Source organism: Heterodontus francisci, chromosome 4 (genome assembly GCF_036365525.1).
Source record: "Heterodontus francisci isolate sHetFra1 chromosome 4, sHetFra1.hap1, whole genome shotgun sequence".
NCBI lineage: Eukaryota > Metazoa > Chordata > Chondrichthyes > Heterodontiformes > Heterodontidae > Heterodontus > Heterodontus francisci.
Window position 1 is genome coordinate 116,865,338 of NC_090374.1, and position 25,952 is coordinate 116,891,289.

Sequence of the window (25,952 nt, forward strand, 5' to 3'; positions counted from 1 at the left end):
CGTGAGAAAGAGATGTGAGCAGGCAGAAGACAGGTCTTCTCAGCCCAAGAGCAAACAGCTTTCTGAGTTCAAATTCTCTGTGGCGAGTTCAAAAAATCCTGCAACAGCCAGTTAGTCATGTGACCAGCTGGCCTAATCAGTCCTGGCCCTCGTGGATTGTCTTGTCCTCGCAGACCTTGGAATGTCTCCTCTCCACACAATACCTGGTGATCAAAGGTCCATTCTGGGTTAAATTGGAGCAGGGAATAGCCCCTTTGTCCTTTCAAGTACCATCTGTCAATATGCAAAAAATATCTTTCCAGCCAGTCTGGCAGCCCTTGTAATAGGCCTTCTCTTTTTCCCAGCAGCAATTTGAAATTTAATGTCCATGTGGTGAAATTAATATGCCTCATTCTTGGCAGGTGGGTGCCTGCATGACACTACTGCTGAACACATGTTCAGCTGTGCGAGGTTAAGAGAGGGCATTAAATGGCGTGTTGAACTACAAAATGGCTGCGTTGCCATCAAATCAGCATTACACACTGACTGACATCACGATCTGCATACTCTGCATACTTCCATCAGAAGTTCCCTGTGCAGGCGCCAACACCCTCATCAAAATGGTATCCAGTGGCCATGCATGCCAAGGATGCTATTTTGGAGGTAAAATGGCACTCGTATCGCCGAAAAATCAGACACTAAGGAGTTGAATTTTGCGGCCAAAAAGTGTGTTCTTCAAAGGTATTACTTAGAGTTCCACGAAGCGATTTATGTAAAAAGTGCTATAATTACCATTCATCTAAATGCAGAAACAGGGATGGAAAATAATCATTCTGGATATTGCTCTCTTAATTATTAAAATGATTTTGAAATATCTCATTATACATGTCAAAGATCAGCTATTTAAGTTAATGGTCAGTTTTAATCCCCACTCCTCACTAGGCAGGAATGGTGTGTCGGAGGGCTTCAAATTGAGTGAATTGATTTACCAGCCCAAGGTCATTCTGTTCCCACCCAGCATCACTTTATCTTTCTCATACCCCAGCAGCATCCTGATCCTACCTCAATCCCATTCCCACTCACTAGCCTTGATGTCTTTCCCGGCGGCTTTGTGTAGGAGACAGATACAAAATATTAAATGAGGCCGAGCCGTTAAAATCAGATGGGCCTCGCTTCATTTATAACTGGTGTACTGCCTGTTTCCAGCCCCCCACATGCCTATCCCACCCCTGGTTATAACTGGCCTCCCTGTGTCAGCTTGTCTGCCATGCTGGCTGAAGTCCCTTTATTACAATGGAGTAACCTAGGAAACTGCCCACACCACCTGCATTAGAGTAATTAGTATTTACAGGGAAATATGAAGGATGGCATTGGCGATGAAAGGTCACAGTCCTGAAACATTAATTCTGTTTCTTTCTTCACAGATGCTGCCAGACCTGCTGAGTAGGTCAACATTTCACTTTATTACTGGGATTGGTGTCTGTCAAAATGAACTAATCAGATCAGTCAGAAGACACTACTGGAGGCTCTCAGCACCAATCACATTAGTTGCAGAGCTGTTACTTTCTGCTAACTTATACAAGGACGACAACAACGTGAATTGATATAGTTCCTTTAATTTAGAAAAACAAGCCGCCGTTATTTTATATCAAGATGGAGTTTGTGGTGGGACTGAGGATGGTGGCTTTGATCGTCTCAATGTTTAACTGGAGTAATTTCTGGCTTATAAAGAACTGGATGTCAGACAAGAAATAGGACAGCATAGCAGCAGTGGACAGGTCACAAGAGGTGTTGAAGAAGTAGCTGAGTGTCATCAACGTACAGATGCAAGTTGCCGAGGGACAGCACGTGGATGAAAAAAGGAGGTGGAAAATATTAGATGCCTGAGCGATTGGGCAGGTCAAAATGCGAGGGTGGGAAGAGAAGTCGTTGCTGGAGATGCTCTCAGATCGATGTGAGTGAAACCAGGCCAGGGATGTCCTATGGAGCTGAACAACACAGGAGAAGCATCGGGGGAGAATAGTGTAATCAACTGTGTCAAAGATTGAAAAGAGGTTGTTCAGGATGAGGATGGATAATGTACCATGGTCACAGTCACAAAGATGTTGTTTATGACTTTGGTTAGACACAATTCGGTGCTGTGGAAGGTGCAGAAACCTGATTGGAGCGGTTTTAACAAGGAGTTGTGACATAGATGAGTACAGATCTGGGAGGCAACAGCAAATTCAAGGACCTGAAAGAGGACAGGGAAATTTGAGATGGTGTGATAGCCGGTGAGCGCATGGCAGGGGGATGTTGAGAGTCATGGGTATGCATCTTCAGAAAGGGGAGGGGGTGATGGTTTGGAAAGGGAGGGAGACAATGCCTGAGCAACAGGCACCATTTACAATTTCAGCCAGCATGGCTGAAGTCCCTTTATTACAATGGAGTAACCTAGGAAACTGCCCACACCACCTGCATTGGAGTAATTAGTATTTACAGGGAAATATGAAGAATGGCATTGGCGATGAAAGGTCACAGTCCTGAAACATTAACTCTGTTTCTTTCTTCACAGATGCTGCCAGACCTGCTGAGTATTTCCAGCATTTTCTGTTTTTATAGCACATTCATCAGTTTTGCATAAAATCATCTCACTAATGACAAACTCACTTGTAAAAAGCTTGGTTCTCTACACCACACTTCCAAAGATGCTTGCAAGCAGCTGGGGTTGATGTATGGTAGGTCAGCACAGTTTTCTTCTGATAATGTAAATGAAAGACACTATTAAATTGATGTCTGAAAATATATATAATAAAACGTTAAAATGTACATTTGTTTTGGTCTAACTCTGTTAAAAGCTAACACCACACGTCTAGCTTCAACATATCCATTTTCCAGGGCACTTATAAAGTGATCATTCTTCATTTGTGGGCCCTGGGCCCCGCAGACTGCGAAAGTGGGGACACCACTGCACCCCTCCACCCAGCTTTTGGGCCCATTGGCAGGTCCCCTGCCAGGGTGACTAAATTCAATCAAGTCACTCACCTGTGATTTTCCACGGAGTGGCTGATTAATGGCTTGGAGAAAAGTTTGCCGTCCAATTCAGGAGGGTGGGCAGGCTCTCGAAGCTGGCGGGCTAAACAGAGGCCTTCCAGCTTGAAAGATGCAGCAGGCTGTAATGGAAAGTAAGTAAGAGAGAGGGCGCTTCAAGATGGAGGCTCTTAATGGCCGACAGGGCCATTTTTAGATTCGCCTGCCTCCAATCCCACCCCTGGCAGGGGTTGAAAATCCAGGCCTTGGTGTCAGTCCCTCTACTGCCAATGGAAACAGTGGGCAGGATTTTATCCTGCCCTTAGAAAAGAGAACTGAGGTGGGGGAGTGGTGGGGGGGGGGGGGGGGCGGGGGCAGGGGGCAGCAAACAAAATGGCAAGAGTTTCCATTCCTGCTGTTGCTTGGGCCCCCTGCCATTTTGTCCAGGGCAGGGAAGGCCAAGGACAGCCTTCACAACCCTTGTCAATTGAGGCCCTTGCCAATTGAGGCCCTTAAGTGGCCAAATGTCACTTAGCCTCTTCCCACCTCCACTCCTATTTTGTGGAGGACGGAGGGACCTGCTGCCTTGTGGAGACGCCACCAGGTGAGACCTGGCAGCCTCCGAGCGGGGTTGGGGAGGGTTCCATCCTTTGGGAGCAATCCATGGCCTCCAGAGGGGCCCCCCCCACCCCCAGCGGTGATGGCCACCATCCTTGCCGCCCCCACCCCCCCCCCCCCTCCTCCCAGGAAGACCCTCCTACCCCCCGCAATTCCAGGGCCAGTAAAACAGGCCCTGGTGACCCCGACCCCACTCACCTGTCCCGGGGTCTCCAACATCTTCAGTACCGCAGGCCTCCTTGAGTACCAGCAGTGGCCACCATTCACAGTGGTGCTGTTGGTACTACAGAGCTGCTGGCCCACCAATTGGCCGCAGCTCTGGAGGCAGGCGCTCCTCCCTTAAAGTGACAGCGTTCCCAATGGCGGACAGTTAATTGACTGACCACCGTTTGATTGCAACAGGGGCTCGATGAAGGGCCAAGGCAGGTTCTTCCCCCGCCTTCTGGCAATCTGCCGGAACCCCCATCGCTGGAATATAATCACGTCCTGGATGCAATTTTAAAGGGACTTGAATTTCAGTTTTTTTACATTTTCATTGTTGGCATCTCTGCAGCAATACTATTCTATAGATAACGGACAAGAATTGCAAGAAAGCAGTCCCAGGCATGTTTCCATTCCTCTTTGGCCTCAACTCAATACCTCCTCTTAACGGGATGTAAAGATTGGGAAGTAGGTGGGTGCAAATTTGTAGTCTCCTGATATGTGGCACCACATTTTGAACAAATGCAATATTACGCAACACAGTCCCCATTATAAAGGATTCTACTACAACTGCTGTAAACAACTAAAAAACTGAATCAAAATGTTGGCCATAAGCTACAAAATTATGTATTAAAGAAATGTGAACTCTGGTTATCATAACACAAAAAAATGACTACAATATGAATCACTGCATTACCAGATTGTGGTTTACAAGCTAACTGCTGAAAAGCATGTAGAGTTCATTATGTATAGCAACTGTCAGTGCTGATTGGCACTAATATAACTGGATCACTTATCTACCGGAGTCGACATTTAAATTGACAGATGGGCCAGTCTGCATAATCAGAGAATTTATTAATGTTGCTGCGCAATAATATTCTGTATAACCAGAGAGCAAAAATCACAAGAAAAATCAATTCTTGCTGAAGGTCATGGATACAAATTAAAGGCACTGAATTAATTACTAGGAACTCTATTATTATCAGAAGTCAATATGTTAAATGAGCCACATTTAAAACTATCATGTGGCTGCAAATTAAATGCAAGTAGATTTGAATAAAGCACTGGAAATTTGTTGAATTTTAAATGTTATTTTTATTTTAGTTTTATTTTGTTTTACTAGCTCTGCATAAGGAAATTCCTGATGTTTCCAGATCTGAAAGATCACATTGTGGCTGCAAAAGGACTCCCAGCAAGTACTGAATTATGTAAGTTCAAACCTTTTGCTAGGTTGCTTTGCATATCTTTTTTGAAAATAAACTATTTCATACATCTGTTTCTTTTTGTTCTGAGTCTAAAATTGCTGTGTTAATAATGCTGCTTTAAAGACTATTTCAGTCACACAGGGTTTAAAGGATTTTTTAAAACTTACCCCATCATGTCCCCACTGCACTCAGATCACAGTGCTTTGGTTCTGGTGAATTTATCTAGATTCTGTGCCTTGTTCTGTGGATACCTAGATGCCTACTTTTCATACAAAGATCAAGATGAAAGAAATGTATCAAGTGCAAAATGCTTGATACTGGCATTGCAAAATTGCATCAAGTCTTGTTTTAAACATTTCTCAATTTTCTCTTTGCCTTTCCGGAAGACCCAGCTCATGCTGTGGAAGGGTTTCACATATTACCCTCCAATAGCTAACTAAAGATGCCATTCTTCCATGTGCAAGCAGGCAGTTTAGCAATGAGATTTGACTACCTGGGGCTTCATCACATCCAAATATGATCCTGTTACTTGATATCCACAGCCTGCTCTGCCTCTCCCTTGAATCTGATTACCACAGTAATCAGCTAATGTTACAGTCCCACATTCTACTTTCTTCACTGGAACTTCAACTTTAAACATGGCCATGCTTTGAAGTGCTGATTCTCTAGAGCAGATCATTATTTTCAACACTGCAGTGAACCATTTCAGGAGTCTGGTTTGTTGACAGATACAGAAATCTTAATACTAATCATAGATCCAAATCTGAGTCAGTCACATCACTTGGGCAGCAGAGTCTTAAAGTATCCTTTTTTTAAAAAAAATTGCTGATGAACTGAGGACATATTTAATGTGAAACAAGGGTCTTAAATCTAAAAACAAACTACGTTGGTATGAGGGCCAAGCTGGCTAGGGTAGATTGGGAAACTCATTAAAAGATATGATGGTAGACAAGCAATGGTTAAGATTTAAATAATTATTACATAATTTGCAACAAATATACATTCTGTTAAGGCACAAAAAACTCCAAAGAGAAAGTGACCCTACCATGGCCAACAAGATAGTATCAGATCAAAGGAGGAGGCTTATAAAAATAGTAAGCCTGAAGATTAGGAGGATTTTAGAATTCAGCAAAAGGAGGACCAAGAAAGTGATAAGGAAAGAGAAAAGAGAATCTGAGAGTAGACTAGCAAGACAAATAAAAACAGATTGTAAACGTTTCTAGAGGTATGCAAACAGGAAGAGATTCGTGAAAGTAAACGTGGGCCCATTAGAGGCAGAGACAGTGGAAATTCTAATGGGGAATAAAGACATTAAACAAGTACTTTGTATCTGACTTCACAGTAGAAGACACAAAAAACATTCTGGAAATAATGGGCAGCCAAGGGTCTAGCGAGAGTGAGGAACTTAAAGAAATCAGTATCAGTAAAGAAACAGTACTAGAGAAATTAATGGGACTAAGTGGTGACAAATCCCCTGGACTCGACAGCCTACATCCCAGGGTTTTAAAAAAGGTAGCGGCAGAGATAGTAGATGCATTGCTTTTGATCTTACAGAATTTCTTAGATTCTAGAACAGTTCCCAAGGATTGGAAGGGAGCAAACATAACCCCGTTATTTAAGAAAGGAGGAATAGAGTAATTGGGAACTATGGGCCAGTTAGCCTAACATCATTTGTAGGCAAAATGCTAGAATCTATTATTAGGGACATGGTAACAGGACACTTAGAAATACATAATATGATAAAACAGAGTCAATTCAGATTTATGAAAGGGAAATGGTGCTTGACAAATCCGCTAGAGTTTTTTGAGGATATAACTAGTAGGATAGATAAGGGGGAACTAGTGAATGTAATGTATTTGGATTTTCAAAAAGCATTTGATAAGGTGCCACACTAGAGGTTATTAGACAAAAATGGGAATAATGGGATTGAGGGTAATATATCAGCATAGATTGAGGATTGGTTAATGGATAGAAAGCAGAGAGTCAGAATAAATGAGACATTTTGCAGTTGGTAGGCTGTAACTAGCAGGATACCACAAGTACTTAGGCCTCAGTTATTTACAATCTATATTAATGACTTCGATGAGAGGATTGAGTATAATGTATCCACATTTGCTGACGAAACAAAGTTAAGTCGGAAAGTAAGAGATGAGGAAGACTCAAAGAAGTTGCAAGGGGATATAGACAGGTTGGATGAGTTGGTAAGAACATGGTAGATGAAATGCAAAGCGACAAACTGTGAAGTTATCCACTTTGGTAGAAAAAAATAAAAAAAGCAGAGGATTTTTTGAATGGTGAGAGACTAGGAAATATTTGCATTCAGAGGGAGCTGGTTGTCCTTGTACAGAAAGGTTGCATGCAGGTACAGCAAGCAATTAGGAAAGCAAAGGGTATATTAGCTTTTGTTACAATGAGATCGGATTATAAGACTAAAGAAGTCTTACTACAATTATACAGGACATTGGTGAGGCCACACTAGGAGTACTGTGTGAGGTTTTTGGTCTCCTTACCAAAGGATGGGCGTACTTTCCCTATGGAGACTGCAACAAAGGTTCACTAGACTGTTTCCTGAGATGAGGGGATTTTCCAATGAGAAGAGATCGAGTAGACTAGGTCTATATTCCCTGGAGTTTAGAAGAATGTGAGGTGATCTAATTGCAATGTATAAAATTCTTCAGGGGCTTGAGAGGTAAATGCTGAGAAAATGTTTTCCCTGGCTGGTGAATCTAAAACACAGGGTAACAGTATTGGAATGGGGGTCAGCCATTTAGGACTGAGATGAGGAGAAATTTCTTCATGCAAAGTGTTATGATCCTGGTGGTTTTTTTCCAGGAAGTATGCAGTGTGGCTTTAAGTCAGTAAAGGATCAGTACTGCTTTAAGAACAAGCAATCTTCGGGAGTTAGAGAAGGCGCATTCTGGTTGCCGTTGGATACAACCACACAGAGTGGGAACCAACCAGCTTAAAATGTGCATCCTGGATACAGCGACTCAGAGACTGAGGTTAAATATACAATGTTGTGATTAATTATTGAAACTAGCTAAAAAACTGGCTTTTGACAGATACAGACACACAGACTGTCTGCCAGCATATACTGAAGGAAATAAGAGAGCTCTCCCTCTGTCTGTTTAAACCCTATTTATTATATTCTCAGAATTCTGAAAAGTCAAGCCAGATTAATTTCTTAAAAGAAAATAATCAATTACTTTAACTACTGAACTGTAATTGCTGTGTTCATTGCTGGAAATGAAGAAGAGCATCACTTCAACTGCTGAACTAAACTACTGGCTGTCCTGCTGTTGAAGAACCATTTTTTCCCATCAGATGGCTGTGAGGACTTCAAGCAACTTTGGACTGTTCCACATTGGAAGATTCCACTTCGGCAGGAGCATAAATCTGAAAGGACTTTGTTGCTTTTTAAAAAAATATTGCTTATATCTTAATTGTGTTTAAGAGTTTAGTTTTTTCTAATAAACAGTTCATTTGTTGATCTAAAGACACCTGGTTTGGTTCTCCTCATTTAGGGGTTAATAGATGAATCAATTTGGTTGTGGATTTCTTTAATTTGGAAAGTTTAAAGTGATATGTTAGGCAATCTGTAGAGGGACAGGACTGAATTGACAGTGCATTTCTCCCACCGCAATCAGAATCATATATTTTGATTGGGGGCTTTGTGTTGAGCGGTTGGTCGTAACATATTAAATTGGGGGGCTCGCTCGTGATTGAATCATATTTAATTAGGTGGCTTGCATCTGGGTTCAGAATCAGACTAATTTGGAGCACTCGCATTTGGAACCATATTAATTACTCATCTCTGAGATAACATATTTAAATATCTCTCAAGTCTGGGATCATAGCAATTGGAAACTTGATTGTTGGGGGCTAAATCTAACACCAATTACAAATAAAATAAAAGAACCAGGTCTCTTGTATAATAGGGTACAGTCTATATCATTGTATTGGCATTAGTGGTTGCAGCAGAGTTTTTGGGAAAGCAGAATGTTTCCCTGAGTGACTTGATAACTTTAACTAAGAACAACTTAAAAGAATCGGCAGCAAAATTGGGGTTGGATTTGAAATTTGGTGCCAAAAACGCAGAGGTAATTGACATTATAGCCGAACATCTGGAATTAGTAGAAGATGATGATGCTGCTGCTGAAGGGCAATATGAGGAACAAGAAAGGGAATGAGAGACAAGAAAGTAGTAGGTCCGAGAGTGATGCAGTGGCATTGGCTAGGATTTAGTTAGAAACGAAAAAACTTGAAAGAGGAAAAGAAAAAGCAATAGCAATAAGAAAACTTGAATTGGATGAAATGGAGAAAGAGAGAACATTTCGGAGAGAAAGTGAAAGAGAAGAGAGGGAATTTAGGCTAAAAGAGATAGAACTAAGACAAAGGGGTCAGGAACAATCTGAATTTAGATCAGGACCCAGTGAGAAGTTGTTTAAATTTATACAGGCTCTTCCTACGTTCAAGGAAAGGGACATAGAGGCATTTTCATATCTTTTGAAAAAACAGCCAAACAGATGAAATGGTCGAAAGAAAGCTGGACACTGCTTATGCAGGGCAGGCTGGTAGGCTGAGCTCATGAAGCTTATGTCATGCTTCCTGAAGAGGCTTCTGCAGATTATGAGATGGCAAAAAAGGCTATTCTCGCTGCCTATGAGTTAGTCCCTGAAGCTTACCGTCAGAAGTTTAGGAACTTATGGAGATTGGCTGGGCAGACATATTTAGAATTTGAGAGGGTGAAGCAAATTACTTTTGACCGTTGGAAATGGGCATTAAAGATAGAAACCACATATGAGAACCTTCGAGAATTGATTCTCTTAAAAGAGTTTAAAAACTCCATTCCGTCAGTAGTGAGAACTCATATAACCTGAAAGTTCTAAAAGCTAAGCAAGCAGCAGAGATTGCTGATGATATTGAGCTTGTAACTAAGCCAACATATTTTGTCCGTCACTCCCATAAACTCAAGAAGGAAGAAAGTGGGAGACTGAAAGGAAAGCAAGTAGCCGGGGACAAGAAGGAACAGCTGAGAATGCCCCAGGATCACCTCCTCAGGTCAGAAAGGAAGATGCTGAGGGTAGAAGTGAGGTTCGCAAGCCAAAGTGTTATCATTGCAACAAAACAGGTCATCTTCGTTCAGAGTGCTGGAAATTGCGAGGTAAACCCATAGGACTTGTTGGGGTACATAAAGCTAGTGCAGAGGAAAAGACTCTGACTGAGAGTATAGCAGACCAGGCTATAGCTTTAATGACAGCTGTGAAACTAAATACTAAAACTAAAAGGAGTGCAGAGGTTAAGAAAAAAAACCTGACAGTTATAATGAATTTTTGTCAAAGGGGAGAGTAACTCCATATCCTGAAGCAGGAAAACCTATCATTACCCTCGGACACAGACGCAACCCAAACACTCTTGCTGGGAAAAGATACAAGGTTTCCACCAGGCAGCGCCTTGAACGCTAAAGTTTTAGTTGATGGAAGTGGCGGGGAATATATATCCGCACCTTTGTATAAAGTACGCCTAGAGAGTGACTTAATATCTGGGATGGTAACTGTAGGTGTTGTCCACAGTATGCCAGTAAAGGGAATTGATCTACTCCTAGGAAATGATTTGGCTGGATCAAAAGTATCAGTTTCTCCTATAATTACAGAGGATTCAAGTGAAGTTAAGGAAACTGAGTAATTACAGGAACAAGTTCCGGGAATAATTCCTGCATGTGTAGACACCCGAGCAATGGCTAAACAGGATCTATTGTCAGAGGTAAAAGGGGCACCACAAATAGATAGCCAAGTATCTGAAAGCTTATTTGGGGATTTAGATAATCCAAATTGGATGTTTAACAGATCATCTATCATTGCAGCACAGCAAGCTGATCCAGAGATATACCGAATAACACAGACGGTTCTGTCAGAAGCTGAAGCGAAAGGAGTTCCAGAAGGCTATTATATGGCAAACGGGGTTTTGAGGAGGAAATGGAGACCACCTCATAGAACTGCCAACAAAGACGGGTCAGTTTTTGAACAGATAGTGGTACTACCTAAATATCGACAAGGATTATTAAGGTTAGCACACAACATTCCTTTTGCAGGACATAGGGGAATTTGTAAGACCAAATCATGCATAAGCCAACGTTGGTCCTTTAGAGGATGAGAAGGGGAATTTAGTTATGGGATATGATGAAATGGCCGAGGCATTGAACAGGTATTTTGTATCGGTCTTCACAGTGGAGGACATTAATAACATGCCAGTAATTGACAAAGAGATGAAAGTAGGTGAGGACCTGGAAACAATCATTATTACGGAAGAGGTAGTGTTGGGCAAGCTAATGGAGCTAAGGATTGATAAGTCTCCTGGCCCTGATGGAATGCATCCCAGGGTACTAAAAGAGATGGCGGGAGAAATAGCAGGTGCACTGACGGTAATTTTCCAAAATTCGCTGGACTCTGGGGTAGTCCCAGCTGATTGGAAAACAGCAGATGTGACGCCACTGTTTAAAAAGGCAGGTAGACAAAAGATGGGGAATTATAGACCGGTTAGCTTAACCTCTGTAGTGGGGAAGATGCTTGAGTCTATTATCAAGGAAGAAATAGCAGGGCATCTCGATAGAAATTGTCCCGTTGGGCAGACGCAGCATGGGTTCATGAAGGGCAGGTCATGCTTGACAAATCTTTTGGAATTCTATGATGACATTACGAGCAAGGTGGACAATGGGGATCCAGTGGATGTGGTGTACCTAGATTTCCAAAAGGCCTTCGACAAGGTGCCGCACAAGAGGCTGCTGCATAAGATAAGGATGCATGGCGTTCGGGGTAAAGTATTAGCATGGATAGAGGATTGGTTGACTAACAGGAAGCAGAGAGTGGGGATAAATGAGTGCTATTCTGGGTGGCAATCAGTCACTAGTGGTGTGCCTCAGGGATCGGTGTTGGGACCGCAATTATTTACAATTTATATAGATGATTTGGAGTTGGGGACCACGTGTAGGGTGTCAAAATTTGCAGATGACACTAAGATGAGTGGCAGAGCAAAATGTGCAGATGACTGTGAAACTTTGCAGAGGAACATAGATACATTGAGTGAGTGGGCAAAGGTCTGGCAGATGGAATACAATGTTAATAAATGTGAAGTCATTCATTTCGGTAGGAGTAACAGTAAAAAGGATTATTACTTGAATGGTAAAAAGTTGCAGCATGCTGCTATGCAGAGGGACCTGGGTGTCCTTGTGCATGAATCGCAGAAGGTTGGTCTGCAGGTACAGCAAGTAATTAGGAAGGCAAATGGAATTTTGTCCTTCATTGCTAAAAGGATTGAGTTTAAAAGCAGAGAGGTTATGTTGCAGCTGTATAAGGTACTGGTGAGGCCGCACCTGGAGTGCTGTGTGCAGTTTTGGTCTCCTTACTTGAGAAAGGATATACTGGCACTGGAGAGGGTGCAGAGGAGGTTCACTAGGTTGATTCCGGAGTTGAGGGGGTTGGCTTATGAGGAGAGACTGAGTAGATTGGGATTATATTCATTGGAGTTCAGAAGAATGAGGGGGGATCTTATAGAAACATATAAAATTATGAAGGGAATAGATAAGATACAAGTAGAGAGGATGTTTCCACTGGCAGGTGAAGCTAGGACAAGAGGGCATAGCCTCAAGATTAGAGGGAGCAGATTTAGGACTGAATTAAGAAGATACTTCTTCACCCAGAGGGTTGTTAATCTATGGAATTCCTTGCCCAGTGAAGTAGTTGACGCTTCTTCAGTAAACGTCTTTAAAGCTAAGGTAGATATCTTTTTGAACAATAAAGGAATTAAGGGATACGGTGGGAGCGCGGGTAAGTGGATCTGAGTCCACGAAAAGATCAGCCATGATCTTATTGAATGGCTCGAGACGGCCTACTCCTGCTCCTAGTTCTTATTATGATCTTATTACTGGCCAGGTCTTACAAAGGATATGAGACAATTTTGTAGCACATGCCAGACCTGTCAAATGGTAGGAAAACCACAACCTACCATAAAACCAGGGGATGAAGTATTAGTGTTATTACCATTACAGGGAGAACCATTAAAAACACGGTTCGGTGGCCCATATAGAGTGATCAAAAGAGTGAGTAAGATAGATTTTTTGATTGACACCACCAGTCGCTGGAAGAACCACCGGTTGTATCACATTAATATGCTCAAACAATATTACCGCAGGGAGGATGATAAGCCAGTACAGGTATGTCAGGTAATCGGGACTGTTGAGAAGGAAAAGGATAGTGAGGATGAGGCAGAAAGAGGCCTTCGTAAATTCTCAGATTGAATCTCCAACTGTCCGATTAGCGAATACAGAATCACTAGGAAAATTAGAAAATATGCTTTTGTCCTTAGAGGCAGCACAGCATGAAGACCTAACCAGGGTTTTCACAGCATTTCAAAAAGTTTGTTGGGATAAGCCAGGATGTACAACCTTAGCCACACATGATGTGGGTATAGAGGGAACCATTCCTTTAAAACAACACCCTTGCCACTTAGATCCAGACAGACAGGCCCAGGTGGAAGACGAGGTACAATGCATGCTGAAGGGCAGCTTAGCTGAACCTAGTCAAGACAGCTGGAATTCGCAGGTGGGCTTGATACCTAAACCTGGTGGGTCGGCTCAAACTTGCATAGACTATAGAAAAGTCACTGCGGTAAAGAAGGCATATTCCTACCCAAATTCTCATTTAAAGGACTGTATGGACAGAGTGGGCAACACCATGTGTCTTAACGAGGCAGATGTGTTGGAGGGATACTGTCAAATTCCTATGATACCCCACTGTATGAAAAAAATCAGTTTCTGTTACACCAGACAGGGTTTTCCAGTGTCAAGTGATGCCACATAGGTTAAGGGGATTTCAAGAAACTTCTCAGAGAATAGTGAACCCAGTATTGGTCAGTGCACCTAGCTGTGCAGTTCACCTGGCTGAGGTGATGGACAATAGGGACACTTGGAATGAAAACACAAAACAACTGGAAGACTATGCTTGGAAATTTGAAATGGGTTAATTGAGACAACCTTTGAAAAATTTAAAGCCGAAAATGTTCTGTGGAACTTGTTGCTTTAATCTTCCCATTTTAAAAAGTGTATATCTGTAAATGCGGGGAAAAAAGGTGTTAGTGGTTTTTTGTCAATTTGTATTTTTTAACATCGTAATGAAACACATTTTGGAAATGGCGTTTCATTCTGCCAGGAGCGAAGGTGTTATGATCCTGGTGGGTTTTCTTTGGGAGGTATGCAGTGTGTCTTTAAGTCAGTAAAGGATCAGTACTGGTTTAAGAACAAGCAAACCTCAGGAATTAGAAAAGGTGCAATCTGGTTGCCATTAGATACAACCATACAGAGTGGGAACCAACCAGCTTAAAATATGCGTCCTGGTTGCCTTGGATACAGCGACTCAGAGACTGAGGTTAAATATACAATGTTGCGATTAATTTTTGAAACTAGCTCAAAAATTGGCTTTTGTCAGACACAGACACACAGACTGTCTGCCAGCATATACTGAAGGAAATAAGAGAGCTCTCCCTCTGTCTGTTTAAATCCTATTTATTATATTCTCAGAATTCTGAAAGTCAAGCCAGATTAATTTCTTAAAAGAAAACAAGCAATTACTTTACTGAACAGTAATTGCTGTGTTCATCACTGGAAATGAAGAAGAGCATCACTTCAACTGCTGAACTAGACTACTGGCTGTCCTGCTGTTGAAGAACCTTTTTTTCCCCATCGGACAGCTGTGAAGACTTCAAGCAATTTTGGACTGTTCCACATTGGAAGATTCAACTGCAGCAGGAGCATAATTCTGAAAGGCCTTTGTTACTTTTTTTTAAATGTTGTTTATATCTTAGTAGTGTTTAAGAGTTTAGTTTTTTCTAATAAACAATTAATTTGTTGATCTAAAGGCACCTGGTTTGGTTCGCCTCATTCAGGGGTGAATAGATGAATCAATTTGGCTGTGGATTTCTTTAATTTGGAAAGTTTAAAGTGATAATATGTTAGGCGATCTGTGGAGGGACGGGACTGAATTGACAGTGCGTTTCTCCCATCGCAATCAGAATCATATATTTTGATTGGAGGCTTTGTCTTGAGTGGTCAGTCATAACAAAGGGTTGTGACTCTTTGGAGTTCTGTACCCCAAAAAGCTGTGGATGCTCAGTCGCTGAGTATATTCAAGGCAGAGGTCAATAGATTTTTGGGTGCTAAGGGAATTAAGGGATATAGGGATAGTGTAGGCAGGTGGAGCTGAGGTAGAAGATCAACCGTTGTCTTGTTGAATGGCTATGGAGGCTCAAAGGGCAAATGGCCTACTCCTACTCCAATTTCTTATGTTTTTATGTTCTTATCTTGTTTCTGATGCATATCAAAGCTGTGAGATCATGATAAAAAGCGTTCTGCTTTTCTCATAGCATAGCTATAGCTATGGTTTGTCAGGAAGTACTGGTGATTAAACAGCTGCTTAACTGTCTGAAGTGCAAAAATGAGAATTTGTGCAGGTATACACTGAGTGTCAGTGTCAGTTTTCGTCTGGTGATATCACATTTGTCAGGCATGATACCGACAGGGGAAAACTGAGATACATCTATTAGTTTGGTGTACAGAAACAGGTAGACTTTAATAATTATTCCTTAAGGAGAAAAACATGACCATATATTTACAGATATAACATGAATTAATATGATGATGTCATTTGTAGTGTATGCTAGGAGACACATTTGCGGATTTTGCACAGGATAAGTTTGTTAGCGAGTGAGCTGGCTTTAAAGTTTTAGAATGTTTGTTCATCTTTTTCATGTAGTGTACACCAAAAATAATATCTGACCTCTTTCTGAATGCCATGGACACAAAACGTCTTTCCATCAAATTTCAATTTGCTGACATCAGACCTGGAAAAGAAAAAAAAGAGATGAGAAGAATGATAACACTGTCAAGTTAATCAAAAATGTGTTACTTCCTACACATGTAAAATGTGAAAATATAATGAGTTCATAGGAAATATTAGCAGATATATCACAACCCAAATAGGAACATCGGAACAGGAGTAGGTCCTTCACCTCCTCGAGCCTGTTCAGCCATTCAGTTAAATTACATTTGATCTGTATCTTAACTCTGTATACCTAACTTGGTTCCATAAGCCTTAATACATTGCTGAACAAAAATCTATCAATCTCAGTTCAGAAATTTACAATTAACCTAGCCTCAATAGCTTTTTGGGGGAAAGAGTTCCCAAGTTCCACAACTCTGTGTGAAATGTTTTCTGACATCACCCCTGAGCTTTAATTTTAAGGTTATGCCCACTTGTCATGGACTCTACCACCAGAAAAAATAGTTTCATTAAAAATACCTACTCTATAAAATGCTTTAATCATCTTAAACAGCTCAATTATATCACCCTTGAATATTCAATATTCATGGAATACAAGCCTTGGCTGTGCAACGTGCCATCATAATTTAACCCTTTTAGCCCTCACATCATTACTATTAGAAGGGTTAACTGACTTGTATAAAGGGGCGGCACAGTGGCGCAGTGGTTAGCACCGCAGCCTCACAGCTCCAGGGACCCGGGTTCAATTCTGGGTACTGCCTGTGTGGAGTTTGCAAGTTCTCCCTGTGTCTGCATGGGTTTTCTCCGGGTGCTCCGGTTTCCTCCCACAAGCCAAAAGACTTGCAGGTTGATAGGTAAATTGGCCATTATAAATTGTCACTAGTATAGGTAGGTGGTAGGGAAATATAGGGACAGGTGGGGATGTTTGGTAGGAATATGGGATTAGTGTAGGATTAGTATAAATGGGTGGTTGATGTTTGGCACAGACTCGGTGGGCTGAAGGGCCTGTTTCAGTGCTGTATCTCTAATCTAATCTAATCTAATCATTCTGTGACCTGTTTCCCTGGTTCCCCAGTGACAACCTTATGCTGTTCTATTTCAACAGCCAGGCAACCACCTCCCATCTACTTCCCAGCCTTTTTGGTCAGTAAGTCACCATGCTAATGACGGCTGGCTATTAAAATTGTCCGAGCCTGCCTGCTATCACTCCCGGATGGGCACACTGCTTGCTTTGGCACTCAGGAGGTAAAAAAGAGCCCCACATTTCAAAGTACTTCATTGGCTGTGAAATACTTTGGGATATCCCGAAGATGTAAAAGGGACTATATAAGTAAAAGTCTTTCATTCGTCTTTATTTCATATATTAATGGGATGTTTATGAAACCGCTCTATTTTGTCCAGGTCCTTCTGGATTAGTCAAATTGGCCTTGAGGGAGAGTTCATTGAATGTATTAGAGATTGTTTTTTGGTGCAATATGTTGTGAAACCAACCAGGGAGCAGGTTATTCTAGATGTGGTGTTGTGTAATGAGGTGGGATTAATTAATGATCTCATTGTTAAGGATCCACTAGGGAAAAGTGATCATAGCATGCTAGAATTTCAGTTTGAGGGTGAGAAGCTGGAGTCCCACACAAGTATTCTGGAGTTAAACAAAGGTAATTACTTAGGCACGAGGACAGATTTGGCCCTAGTGGACTGGGCAGGAAGACTACAAGGTAGGACAGTTGATGAGCAGTGGCAGATGTTTAAAGAGATAATCAAATTATCCCAACTAAAATATATTCCAGAGAGGAAGAAAGGGGGAAAAAACATCCATGGCTAAGCAAGGAAGTTAAGGATAACATAAAGACAAAAACTAAGGCATACCATATTGCAAAGGCCAGTGGCAGGCTGGAAGATTGGGAAACTTTTAAAGATCAACAAAGGGTTACTATAAAAGTAATAAAAAGAACAAGGGTAAATTATGAAAGAAAACTAGCACAAAATATAAAAACGGATAGCAAAAGCTTCTATAAGTATATAAAAGGGAAGAAAGTAGTTAAAGAGAACGTTGGTCCTTTGGAGGATGAGACTGGGGAGTTAATAGAAGGAAACACTGAAATGGCTGAGTCACGAAATCAGTATTTTGCTTCAGTTTTCAAGGTGGAGGACACTAGTACCATCCCAATAGTACCAGGTAATGCAGAGGTATAGAAAGGGAAGAACTTAGAACAATCATCCTCACTAGGGAAAAAGTACTGAGCAAACTATTGGGATTGAAGGCAGACAAGTCCCCAGGGCCTGATGGCCTACATCCTAGGGTCTTAAAGGAAGTGGCAGTGGAGATAGTGGATCCATTGGTTATGATATTCCAAAATTCTCTGGATACGGGAAAGGTTCCAGTGGATTGGAAAAAAGCTAATGTAACGCCCTTATTCAAAAAGGGAGGGAGGCAGAAAGTAGGAAACTATAGACCAGTTAGTTTAACATCTGTCGTTGGGAAATTGTTAGAATCCATTATTAAGGAAGTAATAACAGGACATTTAGAAAGTCAAAACGCAATCCATCAGAGTCAGCATGGTTTTATGAAGTTTGACTAATTTGCTAGAGTTCTTTGAAGCTGTAACAAGCAAAGTAGAGAATGGGGATCCTGTAGATGTCGTATATCTGGACTTCCAGAAGGCATTTGATAAGGTGCCGCACGAAAGGTTAATACACAAGGTAAGATCACATGGGGTTAGGGGCAATTTATTAGCTTGGATAGAGGATTGGCCAACCAACAGAAAACAGAGTCGGGATAAATGGATCTTTTTCTGGTTGGCAAGATGTAACTAGCAGGGTGCCACAAGATTCAGTCCTCAGGCCCCAACTATTTACAATCTATATAAATGACTTGGATGCAAGGATAAAAGGTACAATAGCAAAATTTGCAGATGACACTAAAACAGGTGTAAGTTGCAATAAAGAAATAAGAAATTTACAAATGGATATGGATAGATTAGATAAATGGGCCAAAATTTGGCAGATGAATTTTAATGTGGATAAGTGTGAGGTTATCCATTTTGGTCGGAAGAATAGAAAGGCAAATTATTATCTAAATGGAGAGAAACTTCAGAGTGCTTCAGTGCAGAGAGATCTGGGTGTCCTCGTGCATGAATCGCAGAAAACCAGTTTGCAGGAACAGCAGGTGATAAGGAAGGCAAATGGAATTTTGGCATTTGTTGCTAAAGGAATAGAGTATAAAAGTAGGGAAGTGTTGCTGCAACTGTACAAGGCATTAGTGAGACCGCATCTGGAGTATTGGGTACAGTTTTAGTCCCCTTACTTGAGGAGGGATGTAGTTGCATTGGAGGCAGTTCAGAGGAGGTTCACTAGATTGATTCCAGAGATGGAGGGGCTTGTCTTATGAAGAGAGATTGAGCAGTTTAGGTCTTTACTCTCTGGAGTTTAGAAGAATGAGTGGAGAGCTAATTGAGGTATATAAGATGATTGAGAGGATTGACAAAGTAGACATAGAGAGGATGTTTCCTCTTCTGGGGCAATCTAGAATGAGAGGTCATAGTTTTAGGATAAGGGGTAGCAGATTTAAAACAGAGATGAGGAAAAATTACTTCTGTCAAAGGGTCATGAATCTGTGGAATTCACTACCCAGAGTGCGGTGGATGCCGGGACATTGGGTAAATTTAAGGAGGAGATAGACAGATTGTTAATTAGAAATGGGTTGAAGGGTTATGGAGAATGGGCAGGAAAGTGGAGTTGAGGCTGAGATGAGATCAGCCATGATCGTATTGAATGGCGGAGTAGGCTCGAGGGGCTGAATTGCCTACTCCTGCTCCTAGTTCTTACATTCTTGTTTTCCTGCAACACAAGCCATGTGCACTTGATAGGGTTTGCCAAAAACTTGCTCTCAGGTTTATGCCAATGCCACTCTTGAACCAGCTGTGAGAAGCTGAATAAGGATAGCGCCGTGACTAATACCTTTTTATTTTACTTCCCTTCTGCACAGCAACAATGCTGACATCAGAAGATCCATGGAATGTGAGGATCAAACTTGTACTTCGGAACTCTGTGGTAATAGGCTAGAACATTCTGTAAAGGAATCAAACAACTTGATTGCTTTTTGAAAAAAATAGTAAAGGGTATGGGGACCACGCAGAAGAATGAGATTAGATTAGATGGCTCAAACAGAGAAAAACCACCAATGTGGCCATGATGGAAAGAATGCTACAGCATAGGCTATTCAATGATTCTGTAATTATAACTAGCCAGGTTATTTCAAAAGCAGACTAACTATAACCAAAGGAAAATATCTCATAACACATACCTCATTTCTCTATTATAAAATCTAATTTTCAGTTTCTTTACACGGGCTACCTACAATACTGATATGTACCTCTACAATAACAACTATATTTATCTCGCATCTTTAATGTAATAAAACGCCGCAAGGTGCTTCACAGGAGAATTATAAAACAAAGTATGACACCGAGTCACAAAAGGAGATATTAGGTCAGATGACCAAAAGCTTGGTCAAAGAGGTAGGTTTTAAGAAATGTCTTAGAGGAGGAAAGTGCGGTGGAGAGATGGAGGGAGGGTATTCCAGAACTTGGGGCCTTGGTAACTGAAGGCATGGCCATCACTGGTGGAGCGATTAAAATCAGGGATGCACAAGAGGCCAGAATTAGAGGAGCGCAGATATTTTGGAGGGTGGTGGGGCTGGAGAAGATTACAGAGATAGGGAAGGGTGAGACCTTGGAGGGATTTGAAAACATGGATGAGAATTTTAAAATCAAGCCATTGCTTGACCGGGAGCCAATGTAGGTCAGCGAGTATAGGGGTGATAGGTAAAAGGGACTTGGTGCGAGTTAAGACACAGGCAACAGAGTTTTGGATGACCTCAAGTTTACGAAGAGTAGAATGCAGGAGACCAGCCAGGAGTGGCTTGTCTAGAGGTAACAACGGCATGAATGAGGATGAGCTGAGAGCAGGGATTATTATTACCTTAATTATGCATGATGTGCAAACATCTAATGTTCTTCAACATTTGGTGAGAAATACATAATTTACCCTAATAATTGTTTCATTTTTACAAAGTTTTACAGAGATAGAAATAAGAAATTAGCAACCTTCTACTGAAATCTCATGTGATAATTTGAGGTGTGATTTCAGGGGGCCAGAACGAAAAAATGTGAGCCTCCTTTAAATAGAATATTTAGTAAAATTAGGTCCCGAGCAGAATATCATGAGGCTATGCCCACAGCACATGTCCAACTCATATTAATTGGGCTCATCGAGAGTCCTGGCACATGGTTTGCTTAATTAAATTTCTTAAAGGAAGATCACAATTAGAATTAAAAGGTTTTTTTTGCATTTAGAATTGCATTTTATTCCATTTATTATTTGATTTTGCTACTTGGTTTGCCATTTTTGATCTGTGGTTATTTTCTTCCAAATGAAGGGAAGGTCTTTCGTTATTCTTGTTTGTTGCTGCCATTTGAATCACACCATTCAAAGCAGTGAGGATAGTAGTTGCTTTGAGAGTTCCCATAATGTTGCATGGTTTAGATGAAGAAGATGGGTTCAAGACATGACAACAAATGCAGCAGCATAACAATACTTGAGGCATTTTGCACTCACCTGTTCTTACCTGGGATCCATTCCCTGGACTTGTCAGAAAAGACTTGTACACTGCCTCTGCTTCACAAAAGGCTGCTACAAAGCAGTACCATAACCTGCAAACAATACCTGGAACAGGGATGGCTCTCCCATAGAAATGAACTTATCACATCATAAAGCTTTCACACTCTGAGTTCTTTCCAAGTCACCCCAGGAAACATTTACAATATTGAATAGTTGATAGTGCACATATACATCAAGTATGTGGCAATGCTATGTCTGCAAGGGATCACACCACTATCATTTTCCCTGTGGAAAGAAGATATCATTTAGACAGGCATAGAGCTTTCACTGGATGGTGTAGTTCTCGAAGGTTCAAGGCATTGAAGATGGTGCCTATGTGGGCTCCTCATACCAATCACATGGCCTACATGAAGAGAAATGGTCTGCAGTTCAATTAATGTTCAGGTGGTATCTGCCCACAGAAACATCATCATGAATCATCATGGCCACTATTCAGGAAGCAACCATGGCATCATCATTGTGCTCACATTTTTTTAAGTAGTAACACTGGGGACAGTTCTTAGGTGACCAGAACTAGCCTCTACATCCATGCCTCCTGAACCTACCTAGAACCCCTCAACAAGAGAAGTGGCCCTTGGGCTAGAAACCTAAGCATTTGCTTGCTGCCCCTATCCTGCCATCACCTCCATCTGCAAAAAAAGTGTGCAGAATGAAACAGCCTCTTGGACATTTGGATAGTGTTTACCCAAGGATTGTGTCAATGTTTACAGGAGGATCGCTGCACAGAAATGTTTGAAAAGCCTTGATGTAAGCTACAAGAGTTGCTTAGGAAAATGCAAACAGCATAGAGAAGAAGAAAAAAGACCAGCTCCAGCTAATTCTCTGTCCATCCATTTCACCAATCTCACCCAAAGTAGGGTAAAAATGAGGGCTCTCATTGCAGCTGAGTTCTAAATGCACTGTGTACTTTGGTACCGAGCCCCTCACACCACCAGCTCCCAGATCAGTTCCTGGTGTGTGCTGAGTTGATTGATCTCAGCTGGGATTGTGTTCAGAATGCTTAGACTAGCCTCAGTAACCCTGGGATAAGGAGATGAAAATACAGCAAGAATTTCCACTTCCCATTGTGACTTCTGCTTGAAAGTGCGCACTTGCGAACATTCTGTCAGCACAAGACCAGGCTCCTCTGCAGTGCTCCTCAAGACAGTCTGCCAACATTACTGAGGGCCTGATTTTAACTCACTCAAAACCCACTCACTTACACAAAGTTAAAACTGGTCCCAGTCTAGGCTCAAATAGTTTTAGTTTTAGTTTTAGAGATACAGCACTGAAACAGGCCCTTCAGCCCACCGAGTCTGTGCCGACCATCAACCACCCATTTATACTAATGCTACACTAATCCCATATTCCTACCACATCCCCACCTGTCCCTATATTTCCCTACCACCTACCTACACTGGGGGCAATTGCTAATGGCCAATTTACCTATCAACCTGCAAGTCTTTGGCATGTGGGAGGAAACCGGAGCACCCGGAGGAAACCCACGCAAACACAGGGAGAACTTGCAAACTCCACACAGGCAGTACCCAGAATTGAACCCGGGTCACTGGAGCTGTGAGGCTGCAGTGCTAACCACTGCGCCACTGTGTCACTTGAGTGATGGCTACCAGTGTTTGTAGAACCCCCAATACATTGGAGAAAAACATTAAAAACATACTGAAGACTATTATTCATGTCAATCTGATTCCTTTCGTAGTTGAAAAAGATGAATATTCAAAACCTGGCAACATTTCAATTTTACCATTCATTAGAGTTTAAAAACAGTAGTATTGCCAACTATAATATTTCCACTTTTAACTGCAACAATGAGATGCAGCCCATATTTGAGTCAATGTAGGAGATTCATCCTTCAGCTAGTCCACATTGCACATTAACCTGCCCTGGGAGCATCTGGCATAATGTTGTAGAGGTAGTCTGAATGACCTGTGCCAACTAATGCTCAACAGGGCACAGATTTGGGAATGTCCCTTCAATCAATGAGCATTGTGCTTGATACAGACACTGGGAGTAAAATTCAGAAAAATGAATATTCTCCACAATGTTATCTTCCATCTTGATGAGGAAAGCAAATCACAGATCCAGTCTTGTAGTTTATGATGTCACCTGAACTTCTTGGTTATATAACAGATTATGGCTTCATGACCTGTTATCCTACAAATAGATCACTGATAAAATATCACTTATTGTATAAACCACAATTACACACCAATGGTGATTTTGATGCATTTCATCAGTACCAAAATACAACACAATCTCGTACCCAAGCATCAAATATTCAGATACATCCATGTTGTAATAAAATGGACATCATCGTAAGATAAACATGAGCACTGTTTACCATCTTAGGAGGTGAATCCGTTTATTCCCTTGGAACACAACAAAACCTGTGGCAGTGAATCCTATGAAAGCTGTAGCTCCTGAAGAATCCTTAAAGGTAAAAGACAAACATTTAGAATACTTTCAACAGACTAGAACCTAGAAATAAGCCTGTAAATACTTAACATTTTCTTAGGACATTTTAAAGGTAGGGTTAATCTTTTTATTTTAAATGGGTTAGATCTTTTATAATTGTTTTATTAGAATTTTCCCATTTACAGTCATGAAACAAAATGTAATTAGAAAGTATGTGACTTTCCACTTGTCCCTGTGGTCCAGTCCAGTCTCCATCTCTCATCATGTCACCGATAATGTAGGCAGTGAGATGCAGCACGTTTACCTATTAGATGGTCTGCAGCTAATTGGAAAGATGTCTGCACATCCCAGACAGAATTTAGTGAACCCCTCACAAGTCCTGGCGGCAGACCTGGAAGTGGGTGAAGACAACGCAGGTGCTGGAGCCATCTTGAAAGCATTGCCAGTCCTGCCTAAAACTGCTGCTTCACCCACTGACTTTGCTGCTGCTTTGCCTTTGATGAAGTTTTGCTGCTGACGCCCTGCTTGGAGTTCCTCTGCTGCTGAACTGCTGTACTGGTGACCAAGGACTCAGAAGTTCAGGAGCTCTCTGGAAGCCAAGAGGGGCCATGTCAGGTTCAAGACACAAGGTGGTCTCACAGTTCAGCGATGCCTCCCTGGAGCTTCTCCTCCAGGTCACAAGGGAAAGGCGGGAGGTCCTCTACTCCAGTGATGGCAGGAAGAAGTCCTCCTGCCTGACCAAGCAAGCCTGGATGGAGTGAGCTGAGGAGGTTAGCAGCTCTGGGGTCACCCAATGCAACTGGGTCCAGTGTGGCAAGAGGGTCAACGACCTCCTTCATTCTGTCAAGGTGACTGTTCCATAACTCTCTCCCTTTTAGGGATAGAAAGTGGTTACACAGGAGGCTGCGGGACATGGGGAGGGGGGCACTACAACTGTTCTGGCAGAGGAGGTCAGGCTTCACCTCATCCTGACAGATGCATGGCTGCATCTTGGCCACAGGTCACCTTCTTTCACAGCTCACCCCATTAACTCCCCTGAGAGCAGGCAGCAGCATGAGCTATATGCATTACCCCACCAGGGGTCGAGGAGCTGACACGAGCAGAATATCATGTTGATATCTCTGTGAAGTTTAACTATCTTATCTTTCCACTTGCAGGATAAGAAGGTCCACAATAGGAGTGAGGCAGCCCGAACTGGCGAAGGAATCCAAGATCTTCAGCCTCTCTCCGTAGCCGAGGAATTGGCAGAGACCCAGGATGGCTGTGCCATATCCAATGGAGAGACTGGGGTCTCCACGCAAGAGAGTGAGGATTGGTTTCCGTCAACATGCAGTTACTTCTGGAGACCAAGAATATGTATGGTTGGCATGACGAGGTCGACACAGCCTAACCCACACATCTGTGTTCTTTCATGTAGGTCGGCGTCCACAGGAGACTCAGCCAGAAGGGGGCCAGAGTTGAGGAGGAGGAGCACTCAGAGGATGCACCGTCCCATGACTCTCCTGCAACTTCCACCAGCACAGATACTTTCATCTCAGTGAGTTTGCGCCTGGCTGTAGAGTCAGGGTCACAAACTGGTGAGAGCACTGCACGCGTGCTTGAGCAGCTGGCTGAAGCTGAGACAGCCGAGGTCCCAGACAGTCGGAGGACTGTGCATGGCCAGGCCCATGCTGAGCCCCTGGCTGGTGATGAGCCTCTGGTGTCGACCGCTCAGGGTATGCAGGAGTTGCAGAGAGAGATAAGGCAAGATCTGGCAGAGATGCCAAAGGCCATGCGCAGACATGAGTGGATGATGGAGGAATCCATCCATGCTAGGAGTGCTGCCATGTCTCGGGCATGTGAATGCATGGCTTCATCTATCGAGAGGTTGGCAACCATCATGGAGAGCAAGATCCCACAAATGCACACCATCACCTTGGTCGTGTGCTCAATGCAGTAGTGGCAAGGCGAGAGGGCAAGGTGCATAGAGTCCCCAGCTCCTCGTTCTTCTCTGAAAAGCAGGGAGGTTCAAGTGAACCGT

The 25,952-nt window shown here is 42.2% G+C and overlaps 1 protein-coding gene across 3 annotated transcripts in view; it reads right to left on the reverse strand.

Moving 5' to 3' along the window:
* The window catches only part of frmd3 (FERM domain containing 3), a 387,539-nt gene that overhangs the window by 120,096 nt on the left and 241,491 nt on the right, over positions 1–25,952 (reverse strand). For all 3 annotated transcript variants that reach the window (XM_068028875.1, XM_068028873.1, XM_068028874.1), the window contains 3 exons: positions 23,859–23,947; positions 15,839–15,902; positions 2,629–2,717 (listed from right to left, as the gene is read on the reverse strand). In XM_068028875.1, coding sequence (XP_067884976.1) covers positions 2,629–2,717; positions 15,839–15,902; positions 23,859–23,947 — 242 coding nt within the window. The remainder of the gene's footprint in view (positions 1–2,628; positions 2,718–15,838; positions 15,903–23,858; positions 23,948–25,952) is intronic.